Source organism: Lethenteron reissneri, chromosome 27 (assembly GCF_015708825.2).
Source record: "Lethenteron reissneri isolate LAM-NWPU_2019-01 chromosome 27, ASM1570882v1, whole genome shotgun sequence".
In the NCBI taxonomy this organism is placed as follows: Eukaryota; Metazoa; Chordata; class Hyperoartia; order Petromyzontiformes; family Petromyzontidae; genus Lethenteron; species Lethenteron reissneri.
The window spans coordinates 8,923,694-8,943,058 of record NC_083805.1 but is presented as its reverse complement, the minus strand read 5'-3'; the positions used below and the strand labels follow the sequence as shown (position 1 = coordinate 8,943,058).

General features: G+C 49.9%; 1 protein-coding gene across 1 annotated transcript in view; it reads right to left on the bottom strand.

The window, feature by feature from the left end:
* The window catches only part of LOC133348510 (LIM/homeobox protein Lhx5-like), a 60,219-nt gene that overhangs the window by 16,500 nt on the left and 24,354 nt on the right, over positions 1 to 19,365 (bottom strand). Inside the window, exon 2 of the mRNA XM_061561352.1 lies at positions 11,549 to 11,868. Within this exon, the coding sequence (XP_061417336.1) occupies positions 11,549 to 11,868 (320 nt within the window). The remainder of the gene's footprint in view (positions 1 to 11,548; positions 11,869 to 19,365) is intronic.

Sequence of the window (19,365 nt, the reverse complement as noted above, 5' to 3'; positions counted from 1 at the left end):
GTGACAATTTTTTTTCGTGAAAATGTTTTCCATAACTTTACACTTAGGAATTGTTTTTATATTTAATTACCAATTGCTTAATGGTGGCAGGCAATCATCTGACCCATAGGTGGCAGCCATCTCAAGCCAGAGGACGAGAGGACTCTAGCCGCCACGCATATGAAGGATTTATAGTGAAAAACTTTGTTTTTACGGGTTAATTTTTTTTGCCTCCCCGTGCCCACACGAAGTGGCGTGTGCATTCTAGATTTGAAGCTTTCGTGACTGCAAGGATTCATACTCTTAGTTTTTTCGGTAAAGTCACGTAGGTAAAAAAAAAAGAAATTAAAATTAATAAAAATAAAAGTATAGTATCAAGTGAGGCCTCACTTGATGCAGCAAATCTGGCTGTGACAGTCCCACCTGATGACGGAGACTTGTGTTGCCTCCGAAACGTCGTGCTTTTTATTTATTTTTATTTTATTTTTTTACCTACGTGACTTTACCGAAAAAACTAAGAGTATGGCGTGTGCAGTCTGCAATCACCGCTCCTGGTTTTTTTGCGGGTATTGACGCGAAGTCAGTGGGGGGGACGACTCGTGGCCCCAACGCAGTTAAATTGCCGCTTGCGACCGCGCAAAACCCGTTGATGTGTGCCCGCGTGCAGCCACGCGTTTCAATCAATTGTAATCATCATGGGCGCAACGATTGGGTGGGGATGTGTGTGGCGGCGTCATGCGACGCACTCGGAGGCCCAGTCGGCCACAAGTGGAGGGTGGGGCCTCCCGAATCAACAGATAAACAAGTAGGCAAATTTCGATTTAAAGCTTTCGTGACTGCAGGGATTCATCTTCTTGGTTCTTTCGGTAAAGTCACGTAGAAGGGAAATAATAAAATAAATAAAACATAATAAAATAATTCTCACGACGTTTCGGCCACAACGCAAGCAGCCGTCCTCAGGTGAAGAACAGGTCTGTCGGAAAGACAGACGCTGTCAAACGCTGTCTTTCCGACAGACCTGTTCTTCACCTGAAGAACAGGTCTGTCGTGAGAATGATTTTATTATGTTTTATTTTAATTATTTTATTGTTTCCTTTCTACGTGACTTTACCGAAAGAACCAAGAAGAAGTAGGCAAATGTTAAGATACATTATTCAACAAAAATGCCTGCAGGTCTACCATGGACCAAGGCCGATGAAACGCATCTGGCGATCTTATCAACGGAACATAACGCTGCGCCATCCAACCTCTTTGAGTAAAATCCTAGACCGATGGGTCAGCATGACAGTAACTTCATTGTGAGTATTTTACCTTTCAATATTTGTCTGTATCAATACTGTCACTGTTAGACTGTCTTCCTCTAAGCCCAATACACGGCGTAACTAAAATAACCCAGTTATAGTCGACATATTATTGTATACGGGTTAGGGGCCGTCCATAAATGAGGTCACGCGATTTTGACGATTTTGACCCGCCCCCCCCCTTCGTCACGCGGCGTCACAAAAAGTGAGACCCCTCCCTCAAATATGACATCACAAAGCTCTGCCCCCCCCCCCTCCCAAATAAAACATGCTTCAAATCGCTTTAAACTACTGTCATTGTAGTGCATATTGAATGTGCCGCTGCACTCTGATGTTGTCGAAGAAACCATTTAATAGAAAGTCTATTTAATTAAGTAGAACGTGTTGCCTATATTTATTTAAAGTTGCGCATTTTGATGTGACGTCATATTTCTCAACTCCCCCCCCCCCCCCCCCCTTGTCACACATCGTCACAAATTTAACACGTAGGCTTTCGCGACCAATATTATTCATAATCAACGTTTTTGGGTTTAGATCGCTGATCTATATATATAAAATCGTGCATGTCTGTCTGTCTGTGTATGTGTGTGTGGATTTCGGACCATACGCACTTTCATTGGACGGCGGTTGCCCCTGGCAACGGCTAGCAACGCCTTCGCCGCTTTCATTGGACGGCGGTTGCCCCTGGCAACGAGTAGCAACTTTTCGCCGCGGGGTGGACGCCATTTTTAATAGCGCCGGGGGGGGGGGGGGGGGGGGACCGGCACCCGTACCCAGCGTTCGCCGGGTGGGAAAATCAGGCAAGGCGGGAGGCTCTGCACGGTGCTAGGCCTCGACACCCAACACGCCACTCTGAGGTAAATTCATACAAATTTCACGTCCTCTACAGAGTGGCGAGGGAGGCAGAGTGGCGAGGGAGGGAGAGTGGCGAGGGAGGGACTCAGCCTCAAAACGAGTAACTGGTGTGGCGTATTAACATCGCCACTGGGGAGACAAAGGCGGCCGGGCGTGGTGGATACAAGTCCCGGGCAAAGCCGGATCATGACTATGTGTGTATGTGTTTATGTGTATGTCTGTGTGTCTGTATGTATGTGTGTATGTATGTGTCTGTATGTTTTGTGTGTATGTATGTGTGTGTATGTATGTGCGTTTTTTTGTATGTGTTTATGTGTATGTCTGCGTGTCTGTATGTATGTGTCTATGTATGTGTCTGTATGTTTTGTGTGTATGCATGTGTGTGTATGTATGTGCGTTTTTTTGTATGTGTTTATGTGTATGTCTGCGTGTCTGTATGTATGTGTGTATGTACGTGTGTGGATGTGTTTGTGTGTATGTATGTGTGTGTCTATGTATGTGTGTTTATGTGTTTCTGTGTATGTATGTGTGTGTATGTATGTGTCTTATGTGTCTGTCTGTGTGTATGCATGTATGTGTGTGTGTATTGTGTATGTGTTTGTGTGTTTGTATGTGTGTGATTGTGTGTATGTGTATGTCTGTGTGTATGTATGTGTGTATGTGTGTGTATGTGTGTATGTATGTGTGTGTTTGTGTGTTTACGCTCGCATTACACAAATGTGTTGCAGGTCTAAGGCGTTCCTCGCGCAGCATTGCCGCTTTATATTTTCCGTCGTTTACTGCCCTACGCACACTGACAGTCGTCTGTCTGCAGCAAGCGCGTGTATGTGTACCTATGGACGCGCGCGCGTGTGTTGTGTAGGGGGAACGGTAGTGTAGTGCTTAGCGTGCTGTCTGTGTCTGTGTGTCTGTGTGTGTGTGTCTGTGTGTGTGCGTGTGTGGTGTGTGGGGAGCGGTAGTGTTGTGGTTAGCGTGCTGTCTGTGTGTCTGTGTGTGTGTGTGTCTGTCTGTGTGTGTCTGTGTGTCTGTGTGTGTGTGTGTCTGCGTGTGTCTATGTGTGTGTCTGTGTGTGTGTCTGTGCGTGTGTGGTGTGTGAGGAGCGGTGGGTGTAGTGGTTAACGCTACGCTGCGCTACCAACCCGGCGAACCCAGTTCGATTCCCGCTCACGGCCACCACCGCTGACGATTATTTGAACCTCCCCTAGGTCGACTCAGCCTCAAACGAGTAACTGGTGTGGCCTATTAACATCGCCACTGGGGAGACAAAGGCGGCTGGGCGTCAGTGGTGAGGGAGGGAGAGTGGTGAGGGAGGGAGAGTGGTGAGGGAGGGAGAGTGGTGAGGGAGGGAGAGTGGTGAGGGAGGGAGAGTGCTGAGGGAGGGAGAGTGGTGAGGGAGGGAGAGTGGTGAGGGAGGGAGAGTGGTGAGGGAGGGAGAGTGGTGAGGTGAGGGAGGAGAGCGGTGAAGGAGGGAGAGCGGTGAGGGAGGAGAGGGAGGAGGGAGAGCGGTGAGGGAGGAGAGGTGAGGGAGGGAGAGTGCTGAGGGAGGGAGAGTGGTGAGGGAGGGAGAGTGGTGAGGGAGGGAGAGTGGTGAGGGAGGGAGAGCGGTGAGGGAGGGAGAGCGGTGAGGGAGGGAGAGTGCTGAGGGAGGGAGAGTGGTGAGGGAGGGAGAGTGGTGACATGGCTTAACGACAGCGTCCCGGACCATGCCATTCAGCTAGCTGGGCTAACATGTTACCGGGCGGACAGAGCGCTCGTCGAGGGGGGGAAGACTCGCGGCGGGGGACTCTGTGTTTACATCACCGATGCCTGGTGCCGCGACGCTGTTGTGGTCTGCCAACACTGCTCATCATCGGTGGAGTTTATGGTAATTAAATGCCGGCCATTCTACCTGCCGAGGGAATTTAGTGCCATATTGCTGGTGGCACTATACATCCCCCCTGGCTCCGAAAACAACAGGAACGAGGCACTGTATGAACTCCCTCAGCACATCGGTGACCAGCAGACAGCCCACCCAGATGCCTTCCTCATTCTGGCTGGGGATTTCAACCATGCCAACCCCAAGATCGTGTTTCCACAACTCCAGGGACACATCAACTTTCCCACACGAGGAAACAATATCCTGGACAATGTCGACACTACACACAAAGGTGCCTACAAAGCCCGTCCCCTCCCCCACCTTGGGACCTCAGATCACACCACTGTTCTGCTAACGTCAGCGTACAGGCCGCTGGTTAAAGTCACCAAACCAGTTATAAAGCGGATATGCGTGTGGCCTGAGGGGTCTTCAGAGGCACTCCAGGACTGCTTCTCCACCACCGACTGGAACATGTTCAGAAAGGCAGCCACCTACAACAACACCGTAGACCTCCAGGAGTACACGGAGACCGTCACTTCCTACATGAGGAAGTGTATGGAGGATGTCACGGTCACCAGAACCATCTCCATTCGGGCCAACCAGAAGCCATGGCTGACAGGGGAAGTCCACAGGCTCCTGAGGGCTCGGAACGCCGCCTTCAAAGCTGGCGAGGAGATGGGCCTGAAGACAGCCAGGGCCAACCTGTCGCGAGGCATCAGATTGGCCAAGAGGCAGTACTCCAGGAGGATCGCCGACCGCTTCAATGACAGCAGAGACACCAGGAACCTGTGGCGAGGGATGCAGACCATCACGGACTATAAACCCTCTCCGCAGACCTGTGACAGCTCCATCTCTCTGCTGAACCAGCTGAAGGACTTCTTCGCTCGCTTTGAGGCAGACAACAGCACCCCAGCACAGAAGACTCCACCACCTCCCGGTGATCAGGTGCTGACGCTATCCCCAGATAGCGTGAGGAGATCCCTCAGAAGGACGAACCCAAGGAAAGCCCAGGGCCCTGACAACATTCCGGGTCGTGTCCTGAGAGACTGTGCGGAGGAGCTCACAGATGTCTTCACCGACATCTTTAACACCTCGCTGAGACAGGCTGTTGTACCCACGTGCCTCAAAGCTACCACCATCATCCCGGTCCCGAAGAAGTAATCTCCCTCCTGCCACAATGACTACCGCCCGGTCGCACTCACTCCCATCCTTATGAAGTGCTTCGAGCGGCTAGTCCTACAACACATCAAGTCTGTCCTTCCCCACGCCCTGGACCCTTTCCAGTTTGCGTATCGGTCTAACCGCTCAACCGATGACGCCATCGCCGCTACCCTCCACTCAGCTCTCACCCATCTGGAGACTAAAGACTCCTACGTCAGAATGCTGTTCATCGACTTTAGCTCAGCATTCAACACAATCATTCCCCAGCAGCTCATCCACAAACTAGACCACCTGGGGCTCAACACCTCCCTGTGCAACTGGCTATTGGACTTCCTGATAGGGAGACCACAGGCAGTTCGAGTTGGCAGCAACACCTCTAGCACCATCACACTGAACACAGGGGTCCCCCAAGGATGTGTGCTGAGTCCCCTCCTCTTCACTTTGCTGACCCACGACTGCACACCATCATTCAGCTCCAACCTCTTCATTAAGTTTGCGGATGACACAACTGTGGTGGGTGCCATCAAAAACGGTGATGAGACAAACTACAGGAGTGAGGTGAGCAGGCTGGCCATGTGGTGCAAGGACAACAATCTCCACCTGAATGTTGAGAAGACGAAGGAGATTGTCGTGGACTTCAGGAGAGTGCACACCCAGCATACTCCACTAACCATCAACGGTGCTGCAGTGGAGAGGGTGAGATGCACCAAGTTCCTGGGTGTGCACATCTCTGAAGACCTGTCGTGGAGCCACAACACTGCATCACTGGCCAAAAAAGCCCAACAGCGCCTGTATTTTCTCCGCAAACTGAGAAGAGCAGGAGCCCCGCCCCCCATCATGCACACCTTCTACAGAGGCACTGTTGAGAGCATCTTGACGAGCTGCATCACCGTGTGGTACGGCACCTGCACCGTGTCCTGCCGCAAGACTCTACAGCGCATAGTGAGAGCAGCTGAGAGGATCATTGGTGTCTCTCTCCCGCCTCTACTGGACATTTATAACACCCGCATCACCAGCAAAGCAATCAAGATTGCAGGTGATCCCACCCACCCATCTCACAGCCTCTTCAGCCTGCTGCCGTCAGGGAGGAGACTGCGGAGTCTTCCAGCAAGGACCACCAGGCTCAAAGACAGTTTCTTTCACCAGGCTGTCAGGAGACTCAACTCCCTCCCTGCTCTACCATCACTCCCCCCTCTCTGCCCACCCACCCCCCTTTGCCCCCTGACCCGAACCCCCACACACACATTCACTCGTACATCCTGATCTCTGGACTGCACATTGCACTACATCGCACTATCACACTGGTTTAAATATCTTATTTCTTTAAATACTTTTTTTAAATAATATTTTACATTTTAAAAATTCTTGACTGTTGTTTATTTTAAGTCTATTACATTTTTTATTATTTATCTTGTGTTGATCGCCGATTGTTTATTGTTTATTTATGTCTGTTAATTGTGATTATTTTTTTAATTGCTTGGTTGCACCGTGGGACCAAGAGAGAGGACTGTAATTTCATCTGTGTTGTATGTCATGCATGTAACACACTTGACAATAAAGTGACTTTAAGACTTTAAGACTTTAAATTGAGCGAACTCAATCTTACATAAAGTAAACCCGTAAAAACAAAGTTTTTCACTCTAAATCCTTTATATGCGTGGCGGCTAGATTTCTCTCGTCCTCTGGCTTGAGATGGCTGCAATCTATGGGTCAGATGATTGTCTGCCAGTATTAAGCAATTGGTAATTAAATATTTAATTAGTTTTCCCTAAACAGTGTAAAATTTTGGAAAAAAAATTTCACGAAAATTAATTGTCACACACAACGAGTCTGTGTGGAAAATGTCAGCTCGATTGGATCACGGGAAGTGGGTTAAAAAACGAGCGAAAGATTTGCACGGTCCTAAGCAAGCAAGCGAACTTAATATAAAGGATTTAAAAATATATTCGCCTGTGGAGGACGCGGGGATCGATCCCGCGACCTTTGGCATGGGAAGCGAGGGCGCTACTAACTGCGCTACTCCACCACGGCCTGTGGAGGGGTTACGCTCTGGGCTCTTGCACTGTGATGTTCAGCCAAAGCTATGAATGCGTTCTATTTGAATATATGTAAAATAATTTTGTTTTGCCTAAAAAGTGTAAAATTTTGGGAATTTTTTTTCACGAACAATAATTGTCTGGCACAACGAGTCTGTGTCGAAAATGTCAGCTCGATTGGATCACGGGAAGTGGGTTAAAAACGACGGAAAGATTTGCACGGTCCTAAGCAAGCAAGCAAGCAAGCACGCGAACTTAATATAAAGGATTTAAACAAGACTCACAGAGCAAATGAAACAATCGATAAGCGATCCAAACCAGACGCCGGCAACATAAAATATCTAAAATAACCGATATTTACATCGATTCACAGCTTTGCTTGGTGGAAATTCATCGAATCTGTATACCCCTGAGGATAAGATTCTATCCACACGCACGTGTGTAGGGTACAAGAACGTTTGGAGGTTTTATCACAATTTTTTCAAACGGCTTTCTCTTCGACTGTCCCAAACCCCAGCCGTGATAGAGACCCTAAACGGCACGTCTGGCTCAATACAAATACCGTAATAATAATGATAATCCCAACTTGCCACACGTCGCATCACGTAGGCTCCCTTCCGAAGAGACAGAACGGACTCGGAGACACGAGGAGGTGGCAGCCACAAGCGGGAAGGCAGCCAAGCGGTGAGCCGGCACCAAATGCCCCCCTCCAAGCTCTGCGGTCCACTCTATATTAATAAAGTTATCCACCAATTATTGGGTTCGCCGTTGCTGAAAACGTCGCATAATACACGATTTTCCTTTTAAGGGCCACGGTGTCATTAACGAATTTTGTTGCTGCTGTTAGTTGTGCTTGTGCACCACTGCCAACGCAGCAGCAGCAGCATGACCAGATAACGTTGTTTAATTTGAAAATGACCGGGGGAGGGTGGTGGTAATCATAAAGAATGCGTAGCGTGATGGGTCTCCAGGAATTGAGATGCTGGGAACCACTGCCCGAAGCCATCGCGCAGGGGAACGGACACGGATACGCGGCGAAATGCCACGATGCGCTGGCTCTGCTTTAGTTAGAAAAGACCGAGATTGAACCCGGGGCGGTTAATCGCAGTCGCGAGCTGTTGTGAGGACGGGTCCTTGCCCGAAACGTCGTCAATTAGGTATTTTCATTTTCGGGCATTGCTAGTGACGAAATGGGTTGAGAATGTTGTGAGAGGGACGAGGGAGGTCTCGATGATGATGATGATGACGATGATGATGACGATGATGATGATGATGACGATGATGACGATGATGATGATGACGATGATGACGATGATGATGATGACGATGATGATGATGATGATGATCACGATGATGACGATGATGATGACGATGATGATGACGATGACGATGATGACGATGATGATGACGATGATGACGATGATGACGATGATGATGATGATCACGATGATGACGATGATGACGATGACGACGATCATGATGACGATGATGATGACGATGATGATGACGATGATGACGATGACGATGATGATGACGATGATGATGACGATGATGATGATGACGATGATGATGACGATGCTGATGATGACGATGATGATGACGATGATGATGACGATGATGACGATGATGATATGGTACCACGTGCAGCCCTTTGACAATCCACTGCTGGATGAAGGCTTTGACCATACTTCACCTTAGCCGAGACAAATAACCAGATGAGAGACCCAGAGGGGACCAACAGGTGAATCTGTGTCAAGGGAGACCCGCTACCCTTATAAAGTGCGTATGACGATGCGAACTTGTACATCGATAGAAATGAGAATTTAATCAAATATTTGTAAATATGCATTTGCAAGAGCACACGTGGAGTTTGTTCAATCTACGTGTGTTCTTGCAACGTGCACTGACGTTTATTTTCGAATGTTTTTTTATTATATATATACCGGCAATGATTCTATTTGCACGTAGCGTACATAGAACACATCGGAAGCACAGTTTTAAAGTTTACCGAATGTTACCAGTCAGAGATTATCGAGTAAAAGTGTTTACATACAGTATATTACATTGAAATATGTGGTGTGGAACAGATGTATATATTGTTCTTATGCAAAACAATGCCACAAATGCCTCGCTGCATGTGTTCACAATAAATCCGCCAGGCTCGATTTTACTACGGCCTCGGGAAATATTGAACTATAGTCACCGCCTGTCTGAGATCACTTCGTGTGTCATCAAGAACTATACAAAAACTCCTGCACCGACATCTACGAAACTCAGCAGCACAGCAGTATCCGTACGGCGGTATACACTCGGAGCAAGCATGACAATTGCACACACCTAAATTGAAACCGTTTCGTGTGAAATAAAAAAACGTCGCCACGTGCGCGCAGTGCATAGACTGCGGTCGGAGGCCCATCGGCTTTGTTGACGTCAGGCAATTCGCTTGAGCACGTGTCTCTGGATGATAATAATTAAAAAGAAGCACTCGTTGGCGCTGTTATTTAAAGAAACTTACAGTCGTCGGTGCGAGCACCTGATCTGTATAACTTTCACTAACAGAGTTTGTCTCGCGAGTAGTGATACCGAGACGGGTTTTAACACCGTCAGCAAGTACCCCTTTAATGCTGAGTTTCACCTCGGGGGTACCCCCGTGACCGATTCAGATAATGACCACTCGTGTTGACCGCGAGCGAGAATCGAACTCAGGTGCCACGTGGCGGGGGGGTTGTAGCGCAGTGCGCTAACAAGTGCGCCACCGCTCCCCACCGAGCGATCAGTTGCGCAACCTATCGCTCTCAAACTCGCGCAACTTCATAGTTGCCCGCAACTGCCTTGTCCACATCTGAGCGAGAGTATTTGCGCAACAAAGCCATTGAACCGTGCACTCGGGATGATGATAACAGCCAGTCGCAGTTCGCAACTGCGCACGTGCACACGTCTCGACAATTCGCCGTGCAGATCCCAACTATTTGGCCAGATGTGAACCTGATTTTGCAAAAGCGAGCACACGAGGGGGTGGGGTAGCCAGCACCACGCCCGGCCGCCTTTGTCTCCACACTGCTGATGCTTACACACCGCACCATGGTACTCGTTTAAGGCTGAGTCGACCTAGGGGAGACCCAGTACCGGTTCATGAAATCGTCACCGGTGTTGGCCGCGAGCGGGGATCGAACTCGAGTCGCTGGGTTCGTAGCGCTAACCGCTACACTACAATGAAACGAGAAGACAAAGATCCCCCGTGTAGCCTTAACGGGACTGTCGGTCCAGGTTCTGTTAGCAAGCAGCACCTCTGAAGTCCGGCACGGCACACGAGAGGATGACGGGTTGCCCAGCAACCACGCCCGACCAACAACAACAAGAAGAAGAAAGTAAACGCGTAAACACAGACGGCGACACCCAACAGCGCACGTGCATGGACGGTCGGTGGAGGAGGGTTGGTGGAGGGGCGTTGAGGAGGGGGGTGTGGGAGGATGGAAGGGTGGAGAGAGGGGATGAGAGGGGTTGGTGGTGGGGAGAGGGGATGAGAGGGGTTGGTGGAGGGGAGAGGGGATGAGAGGGGTTGGTGGTGGGGAGAGGGGATGAGAGGGGTTGGTGGAGGGGATGAGAGGGGTTGGTGGTGGGGAGAGGGGATGAGAGGGGTTGGTGGAGGGGATGAGAGGGGATGAGAGGGGTTGGGAGAGGGGATGAGAGGGGTTGGTGGAGGGGAGAGGGGATGAGAGGGGTTGGGAGAGGGGATGAGAGGGATTGGTGGTGGGGAGAGGGGATGAGAGGGGTTGGTGGAGGGGATGAGAGGGGTTGGTGGTGGGGAGAGGGGATGAGAGGGGTTGGGAGAGGGGATGAGAGGGGTTGGTGGTGGGGAGAGGGGATGAGAGGGGTTGGTGGAGGGGATGAGAGGGGTTGGTGGGGGGGAGAGAGGATGAGAGGGTTTGGTGGAGGGGAGGGAGGCATGGGGGGGGGGGGGTTGGAAGAAGGGGTGGGGAGTGGTGGTATCAGTGCCGGATTAAGCTAGTGCGGGGCCTGTAGGATATGTTATAAAGGGGCCCTAAATAAAAAAAAAAACACGTAAATATTAAAACACATTTTTTTCACTTGCATAGTAAAGTAATTGTATTTCTTCATTCTCTATACAGCCAGATAATACGACAAATCGATAACCTTAAACACCCAGTCCTTCATACAAGTTGAAGGCAGTATAGTACTATAGTAATAGAGCAAGTGCAGAATCACCGAACCATAATCGATAGCTTGAAAGCGTTTAGCGCGGGGGGGGGGGGGGGGCGATTGGCTACTACATAAGTAGCTACTCTTGCTCCTGGGATAATCACCCCGCCACTGCTTTGGAGCCAATCGAATCGACTCACCCGATCTGACTCCGGCGTCTCGGAGGGGCACCGCGTCCGAGGGGCTTCCGCCGCTGCTGCTGGCCGAGCCGTGGGCGGCTGCTGCTGCTGCTGCGGCTGCTGCGGCTGCGGGGTCGAGGGGGGGCCCGGAGGCGAGGTAGTCCTCCTTGCAGAGGAATGCCCCCCCGGGCAGGATGTAGAGCTCCTCGCCGGTGCGCAGCTGCTTGCCGCAGAGCGCGCACGTCATGCACGCCACGTGGTAGACGCGCTCGCGTGCCCTGCGCACCAACTCGCTGGGCGAGATGCCCTGGGAGCAGCCCGCGCACTTGGGGCCGAAGCGCCTGTGGGGGGGGGGGGGGGGGGTGCAGGTAGAGGACGACGAGAGATGATGAAGAGCAGTGTTCTTCATTGCCCGCGGGCCACGTGGTGGAGTTTAGTGCGGCCCCTGACGTTCGCCCCCCCCCCCCCCCGACAAAAGGCGAAAAGTGAAAATACCCCCCCATGATCATCATCATCGTGCTGTCAAACCCCGATGGTTGCAAACGTGTGGCGACGCGCACACACTGACGATGTCTTATCGGCGAAAGTGCCCCATCCCCCCGACCACCCCCCACATCTCTGAAAATGCGTGAAGAACACCGATGTAGACGGACAGAGGGATGGCAAAACGACGAGTGGCAGAAGGTAGCAGAGTGAGAGGGTGAGACACAGAGACGTGTGTGTGTGTAGTGAGAGAGTGAGAGAGACACAGAGATGTGTGTGTGTAGTGAGAGAGAGACAGAGATGTGTGTGTGTGTATTTTGAGATGCAGGGAGGATGCGCGAAGAGACAGGACCCACTGACAGATCGACGAACTTGGAGAAAGTTTATGCGGAGAGATGTAAAATGAGAGAGAGAGAGAGACATGAGTGGGGGGGCGGTGCAGAAATACGGAGAGACAAAGACAGATGCGGGCATAAATACAGAGAGACACACAAAGATGAGTCAGTAACATAGCTAGAGAAAGTTAGAGAGATGTTGTGGGATATATGACACACAGAGAGAGAGAGAGGGGGAGAGTGGCGTATGGAGAAATGCAGTGACACGCGGAGAGACGTCAAGAGATGAGAGACTGAAGTCGACAGGAGCACGTGGGAGGACACACGAACAGAGACAAGAGCGACGCGTCGTGATCATCGCCACCACCACCACAACCACCACCACCTGTGTCTCGCGCGAAGTTCACATAACCAAAAACACACAACCACGCTTGCGTGCGCGTGTGTTGCAAACCATTGAGGCCGTTAGCAAGAATCGCATTCACTGCATTCAAATAAAGACGACGCAAAGTGAACACTCAAACAATGAACCGGTGCGTAATAAAGGCTGCACACGGATTCATAATTGATTTTGGGTCAGGTCTCGTAAGTAAAATGTGTGTCGTAAACCCTCCTCCACCCGAACACAGCCAATTCATAAAGTTGTCGATGTATCGCTGCTTCAGCACGCCAGTGTGTTGGAGAACTAGCGATCTGGCTTCGTCTGGTGGAGCAGGGTGTACGACACACATTTTACTGACGAGATCTGACCCAAACATCAATCATATTCTGGCGAATTGCTCGATGATGCTGGATGTAATTACCAGCGAAACGTCGTACTCAAAAGCTGTAAATGTTGTGGTTTCACTCTTCAACACACCGGTGGGCTAAAGTAGTGAACTATTTGTCTTTTGTCAACGTGACACTTTTTTTGCTGATTGACCGTGTCGGGTGGTGGAGGGCTACGACACATTTATTATGAATACTACTGCATTGTTGCGAAAGTCTGTACACTATGCATTGAAATTACGGAAAAACAATTATATATATTTGGTTCTTTCGGTAAAGTCGTAGAAAGAAAATAAATTAAATAATATAGTTCGACGTTTCGATTGCAACACAAGCAGTCGTCATCAGGTAGAACTAAATTTGAGAGAGAGACAAAACACAGACACGGAGACACACAGACACACAAGCAGAGAGAGACAACACAAAAACACACAGAGAGAGACACACAACATTGACACACAGAGAGAGACAACACAGAGACACACAGAGAGAGACACACAACATAGACACACAGAGATAGAGACAACACAGAGACAATACAGAGACACACAGAGAGAGACACACAACATAGACACAGAGAGAGAGACAACACAGAGACACACAGAGAGAGAAACACACAACACAGACGCACAGAGAGAGAGAGACAACACAGAGACACAGAGAGAGAGACACACAGAGAGATACAACACAGAGACACACAGATAGAGACACACAACATAGACACACAGAAACCCTTTGTGTCGATGCCCTCTGTGTCGATGCCTTAAATAGAGAAAGAGGGTGGGGGGAGGGGTTAAAGAAAGAGTAACACATATTTTTAAGAAAATGAAGAGGACGAGGCATAGACGCAAAGACAAAGATCCCCCGTGTAGGCTTTTTTTTAATTAACAGACTGCTTTGGCAAGTGCTGTTAGCGAGCACACAAAGCGGTTTGCGTGGCCCACACCACGCGCGGCCGAATTTGTCTCCCCACTGTTGATGTTCACACACCGCACCGGCACTAATTTTTTTGAAGCCTGGGACGACCTAGGGGAGGGTCAAGACCGGTAAGAAACAAGAAAATCGTTACTGGTCGCGCGATAACTGCTACACTACCGCTCCCCTAAAACAAACAAGACCAACATCTCCACTATAGCTTTAGCAGCCTGTTGGGGCAAATGCTGTTGTTAGCGAGCACCAGTGAAGGTCGGCACGGCACATAGGCCCCGGAACCCGATCAAGATAATTGTCACTACTCTTTGGTTCTTTCGGTAAAGTCACGTAGCTAGAAAAATAATCAAATCTAAATATATATCACGACGTTTCAGCAGTTCCACTGCTGGATTATTTGTTTGCACCTGAGGACGACCGCTTGTGTTGCGATCGAAACGTCGTAATATATTATTATATATATATATTTTTCTACCTACGTGACTTTACCGAAAGAACCAAAGAGTATGGATTCCTACAGTCACGAAAGCTTCAAATCAAGATAATTGTCACTGTTATTGGTCGTGATCGGGAATCGAACTCGGGTGGCCGGGTTTGTGACGGAGTGTGCTAACCACTGTACTTCGATTATCTACGTACGGTGCGAAAAACGCTCAACATGTGTACACGCTACAGTTTCCCCCACATATAAGCACCCAGACTTTAGTGGTGGTAAGATAACATGATGCGTAAGTGTCTCTGACTTTGATTGGTGATATTTGGGGTGATAACCACCAAAAGTTTTCATGAATTATGTCGCGTTGACCTGCGTATAAGAACATCTGCACCGCCAGACTTATGGAACTTCACGTAAGAGGAAGACTAGGAGTCATTTAAAGTATGATAATTGGTTTCTAACCCTTCTATCTGGCAACAAAACTGACACCTTTTTTTACAAGGAGTCATGTTTGCATAGACAACAATACCTGCAGTCAAAATGCAAACAAAAAACACAACTCTGATAATATATGCATTGTCCTTGAAATTGATTGGTCCACACCGGAGACAGCTTTCCTTAGAGCCTAGTCTCACATGGTGTTGGACCAGATGACGCCAAAAGGCGCACAACTCAAAGACAATACACCATCAGAGTATGAGAGCTCGGGGTGAAGCATTTACACCATTGGAACCTCATTTGCCAGTAAAAAATATGATAATAATAAAAACCAATTATCATATTTTTTACTGGCAAATGAGGTTCCAATGGTGTAAATGCTTACCCCGAGCTCTCATACTCTGATGGTACATTGTATTTGAGTTGTGCACCTTTTGGCGTCATCTGGTCCAACACCATGTGAGACTAGGCTCTAAGGAAATCTGTCTCGGGTGTGGACCAATCAACTTCAAGGACAGTGCATACAGAGTTATGTTTTTTTTTGCATTATGACTGCAGGTATTGTGGTCTATGCAAACATGACTCCTTGTAAGACAAACGTGTCAGTTTTGTTGCCAGATAGAAGGGTAAAAAAAACAATTATCATATTTTTTACTGGCAAATGAGGTTTCAATGGTGTAATTTAAAGTAATTATTGCTTTCCTTTGTCACTCCACTGCTGGATGAAGGCCTCCTCCACCTCATACCGGTCATCGGGGTAGTTTTGACCAGAAACTTCACCAAACTCGTCAACGTGGATTGGTGAAGAGGGAGGCCCAGGACCGGTTCAGGTATAAACTTGCCACTTACGTGAGCCATTACCAGTAATCGAACTCAGGATGCCGGGTTAATTGCGCAGGGCACTCACCACTGTGCCACAGTCCCACCAGGACATCAAGAACGCCCGCGGGAGGAGCAGCGAAACGTCGGACAGAATTAACAAAAAACTCTGTTCGCTTTGCATAGGTGCGCCCACGTGACGAACTTTGTGATTGCCGCTGTCTGGTGGTGGAGGGTTACGCTTCAACTCTACATGATATCCACACGACAATGTCACCAACATGAACTGTGAATCAACAATGCCCGCGTTAAACACGAAACAGATCTTCACTTGAACTCATTTGTGCTGCGGGGTATCGTCGGCTCAAGGAGTGCATGAACCTCTCCGGCTGAAACTCGTGACAGAGTGCCGGCGATCGGCGTGAATGATGGCACATCTGTGCGTAACATTTGCGTCGCTGACACCAAAGACAAACGCGCTCCCACGTGAACTACCCACCACCCCTGCCCTCCGCACCACTTGGGCGGGCACGAATAATCGCAGTGGCCCTCTTTGTATCCAGCTGTTCGCAGCCGCGTGCAAGCGCCCGTGGGCGCGTGGAAGTTGGTCGATACAATGGCACCTCGATAAATCATGTATGTATATCGGGCAAACTTTACCCAAAGTTATAAAAACTGCTCGATATGAATCTGAACCACTTTTGTCAATCCCCACTACCAGGATAAGAGGGCAGCCTCCCCACTTCGTTGGGGGGGGGGGGGGGGGCGTGATGGTGGAGCGGTGGTGCAGCGGTTAGCGCGCTGCGCAACGAATCCGGCGACCCGAGTTCGATTCCCGCTCACGGCCAACGCCGGTGACGATTATCTGAACCGGTCCTGGACCTCCCCTAGGTCGACTCGGTCTCAAATGAGTACCTGTGTGCGGTGTGCATTAAACACATCGCCACTGCGGAGACGAAGGAGGTGACGGGCGTGGTTGCTGGCCACCCACTCCCTCGTGTGCCGTACCAGGCTTCAAAGGTGCTACTCGCTAACAGCACTTGCTCCAACCGTCTGCCGGCGCCATACGGGGGATCTTTGTCTTTGGTGTCTCTTTAAACCCACGTGGGCGAGCCGAGCGCGCGCGCACGCGGGATGCGCTGGCGCTGCACGTGCGCGTCGCAGCTGGGGGATCACACGCAGTGGATTCACCGAGTTTATATTTGCCCGTTCGTTAACTGCGAATTACCGATCACACGCGAACAGTGGCACCTCTTTACAAAAAAACTAAAAGAAAAAGCACGCGGGCTTTTCGTTGTGTATTGTAAACCACGCCGAGACCTTTTGATTCTGCGTTTGATTTTGATGGGTGGGTGGTGCCGACGTGCGTGTGTGTGTGTGTGGTGGGTGGGGGTGGCAGAGAGGAAGGGAATTAACAAGCGAGGGAGGGGGGGTGTTTGGCTTTGTCGGGGGTGGCTTGAATGGGGCATGGATGCATGGGGGAGGAGGGTAGGGGGGTGAGCACACGCTCACAGTAGCGGGTACTCGCGAGCGCGTGAACGCCACGGTGAGCGAGAGCCGTCAAGCGCGACGCGCGCGCCTGGCGCAGTGTGCACAGATGTCGCGCGGAACGAGGCTTGGGGGGGGGGGGGACGCTCCACCACCACCACCATCACCATCCCCCTCTCCCCAAATAAAAAAAAAACTCACCGCGGGCTCCGTACACCGCAGCGTTTTGCTCCGGTTGTGGATTGCAGGGCGAATGATACTTATTCCTGGCCTGTCGCCTGATGAAGCTAGTTGTATCTTCTTGGTTCTTTCGGTAAAGTCACGTAGAAGGAAAATAATAAAATAATAAAAATAAAACATAATAAAATAATTCTCACGACGTTTCGGCCACAACGCAAGCAGCCGTCTTCAGGTGGAGAACAGGTCTGTCAAGTAGACAGATGATTATTTCATTATGTTTAAATTTAATTATTTTATTATTTTCCTTCTACGTGACTTTACCGAAAGAACCAAGAAGATGAATCCCTGCAGTCACGAAAGCTTTAAATCGAAAGCTGGTTGTAATTACTGGCGAAACGTCGTACTCGGATTGTAAATGTTGTGGCTTGGCTCTCCAACACACCGGTGTGCTGTACTAGTATACTACACTATACACTACTATACACTACACTATACACTACTATACACTACACTATACACTAGTGCTGTACCAGTGACGAATTGGCCACGTTCTGTTAACGTGACAACCCTTACTAGTTGGCTGTGTCGGGTGGTGGCGGGTTATAACGACACGTTTATATATTTACGTGATCAACTCAAAAAGCCTCTATTACGGATGATATTGGTCGCGACAGCCTCCTACGTGTCAAACTGAAGGACACTTACGAAGATAAAGACAACGATTCCCGCGTATAGCCTTAAAATGAGTGTGGGACAAGTGCTGCTAGCAAGCACCTATGGAGTTCAGCTCGGTGCACGCCCGTCCGAGTGGCGATGTTTGCACAGCGCTCGTTTGAGGCTGAGTCGACCAAGGGGAAGCCCATGTCCGGCTCAGATAATCGTCACTTGTGGTGGCCGTGAGCGGGAATAGAACTCGCGGTTGACGATATGTGACCAATCTTCACAGTGACATGGCCCTCTTACCAACTACGTGTGTACATTACAAGCAGTATCTTTATCCGATGTGCGTCCGACGTTTCGCTCCACGGGCCGCAAGACTCCTCGGGAACTACACTATTCTTGCGCACGGTGGCAGCAAAACGTTCAGTCGCCAATCGCCAATGTGGAGGGTCTGCTGGCCAAGACGAGAGGGCTTCAGGGAGAGTTCGTGCAGTTTTGATATCCCTTCTCCGTTGAAGGGGCGCACACTACATTGGCTTACTCTCCAGCCCGTACGTGCCGGGGTCGCAAGACTCGGACGGCTTACCGAAGAGACACGAGCCTGCCTATGTGGCAGTGTCTCAAGAAGCTCCTGGCACGTGGGGCTCTGAACCGTCGGACCAGCGTGCCAAAATAAACCTGCGGTACAATCCGACGAGACATCAGAGAGCTAGCCATGCGGCACGACCGCGAAAACGCGGGCTGCACCACAACACGGATGAGTTTGTGTCAGCAAGCACATTCATCCTGACCAACACCAACACCATGGCAAAAATCTGGTCCCAGAGTTCGATAAAAAATCCCAAGCAAAACCGAATTAATTAAACACACGGATGGGCCTTCCGATTAGCACGGTTGGCTACGTGCGGTGTGCAAGAAGTTCAACAAACATTTGCGAGAGTGTGTGTGCGTGTGTAGAGACGTAGCCTTTGTTTCACAGGAGATCAAGGACATGGCACTGGGACGTGTGGTCCTCTCCACAAAGTCGACTTTTTGCAAATGCGTAAACGTCGCTCGCACACGTTGAGTCGGGCCAACGTGTGCATGCAACGTGCATTGGGCGAGGTGAGTGGAGTTCTGTGCATCGCGCGGCTTGAGCCACACACACGGAAGGTGAGGGACTTCATTGACAACACGTGGCCTGAGTTTTAAAACACGGGCACGTTATGAAGACACCTCACCGTGTACCGATCGAATGCATGCTGCGCCCTAACGCTAATCACAATCAATAATAGACACGGACATCCACTGGATATGCGGAG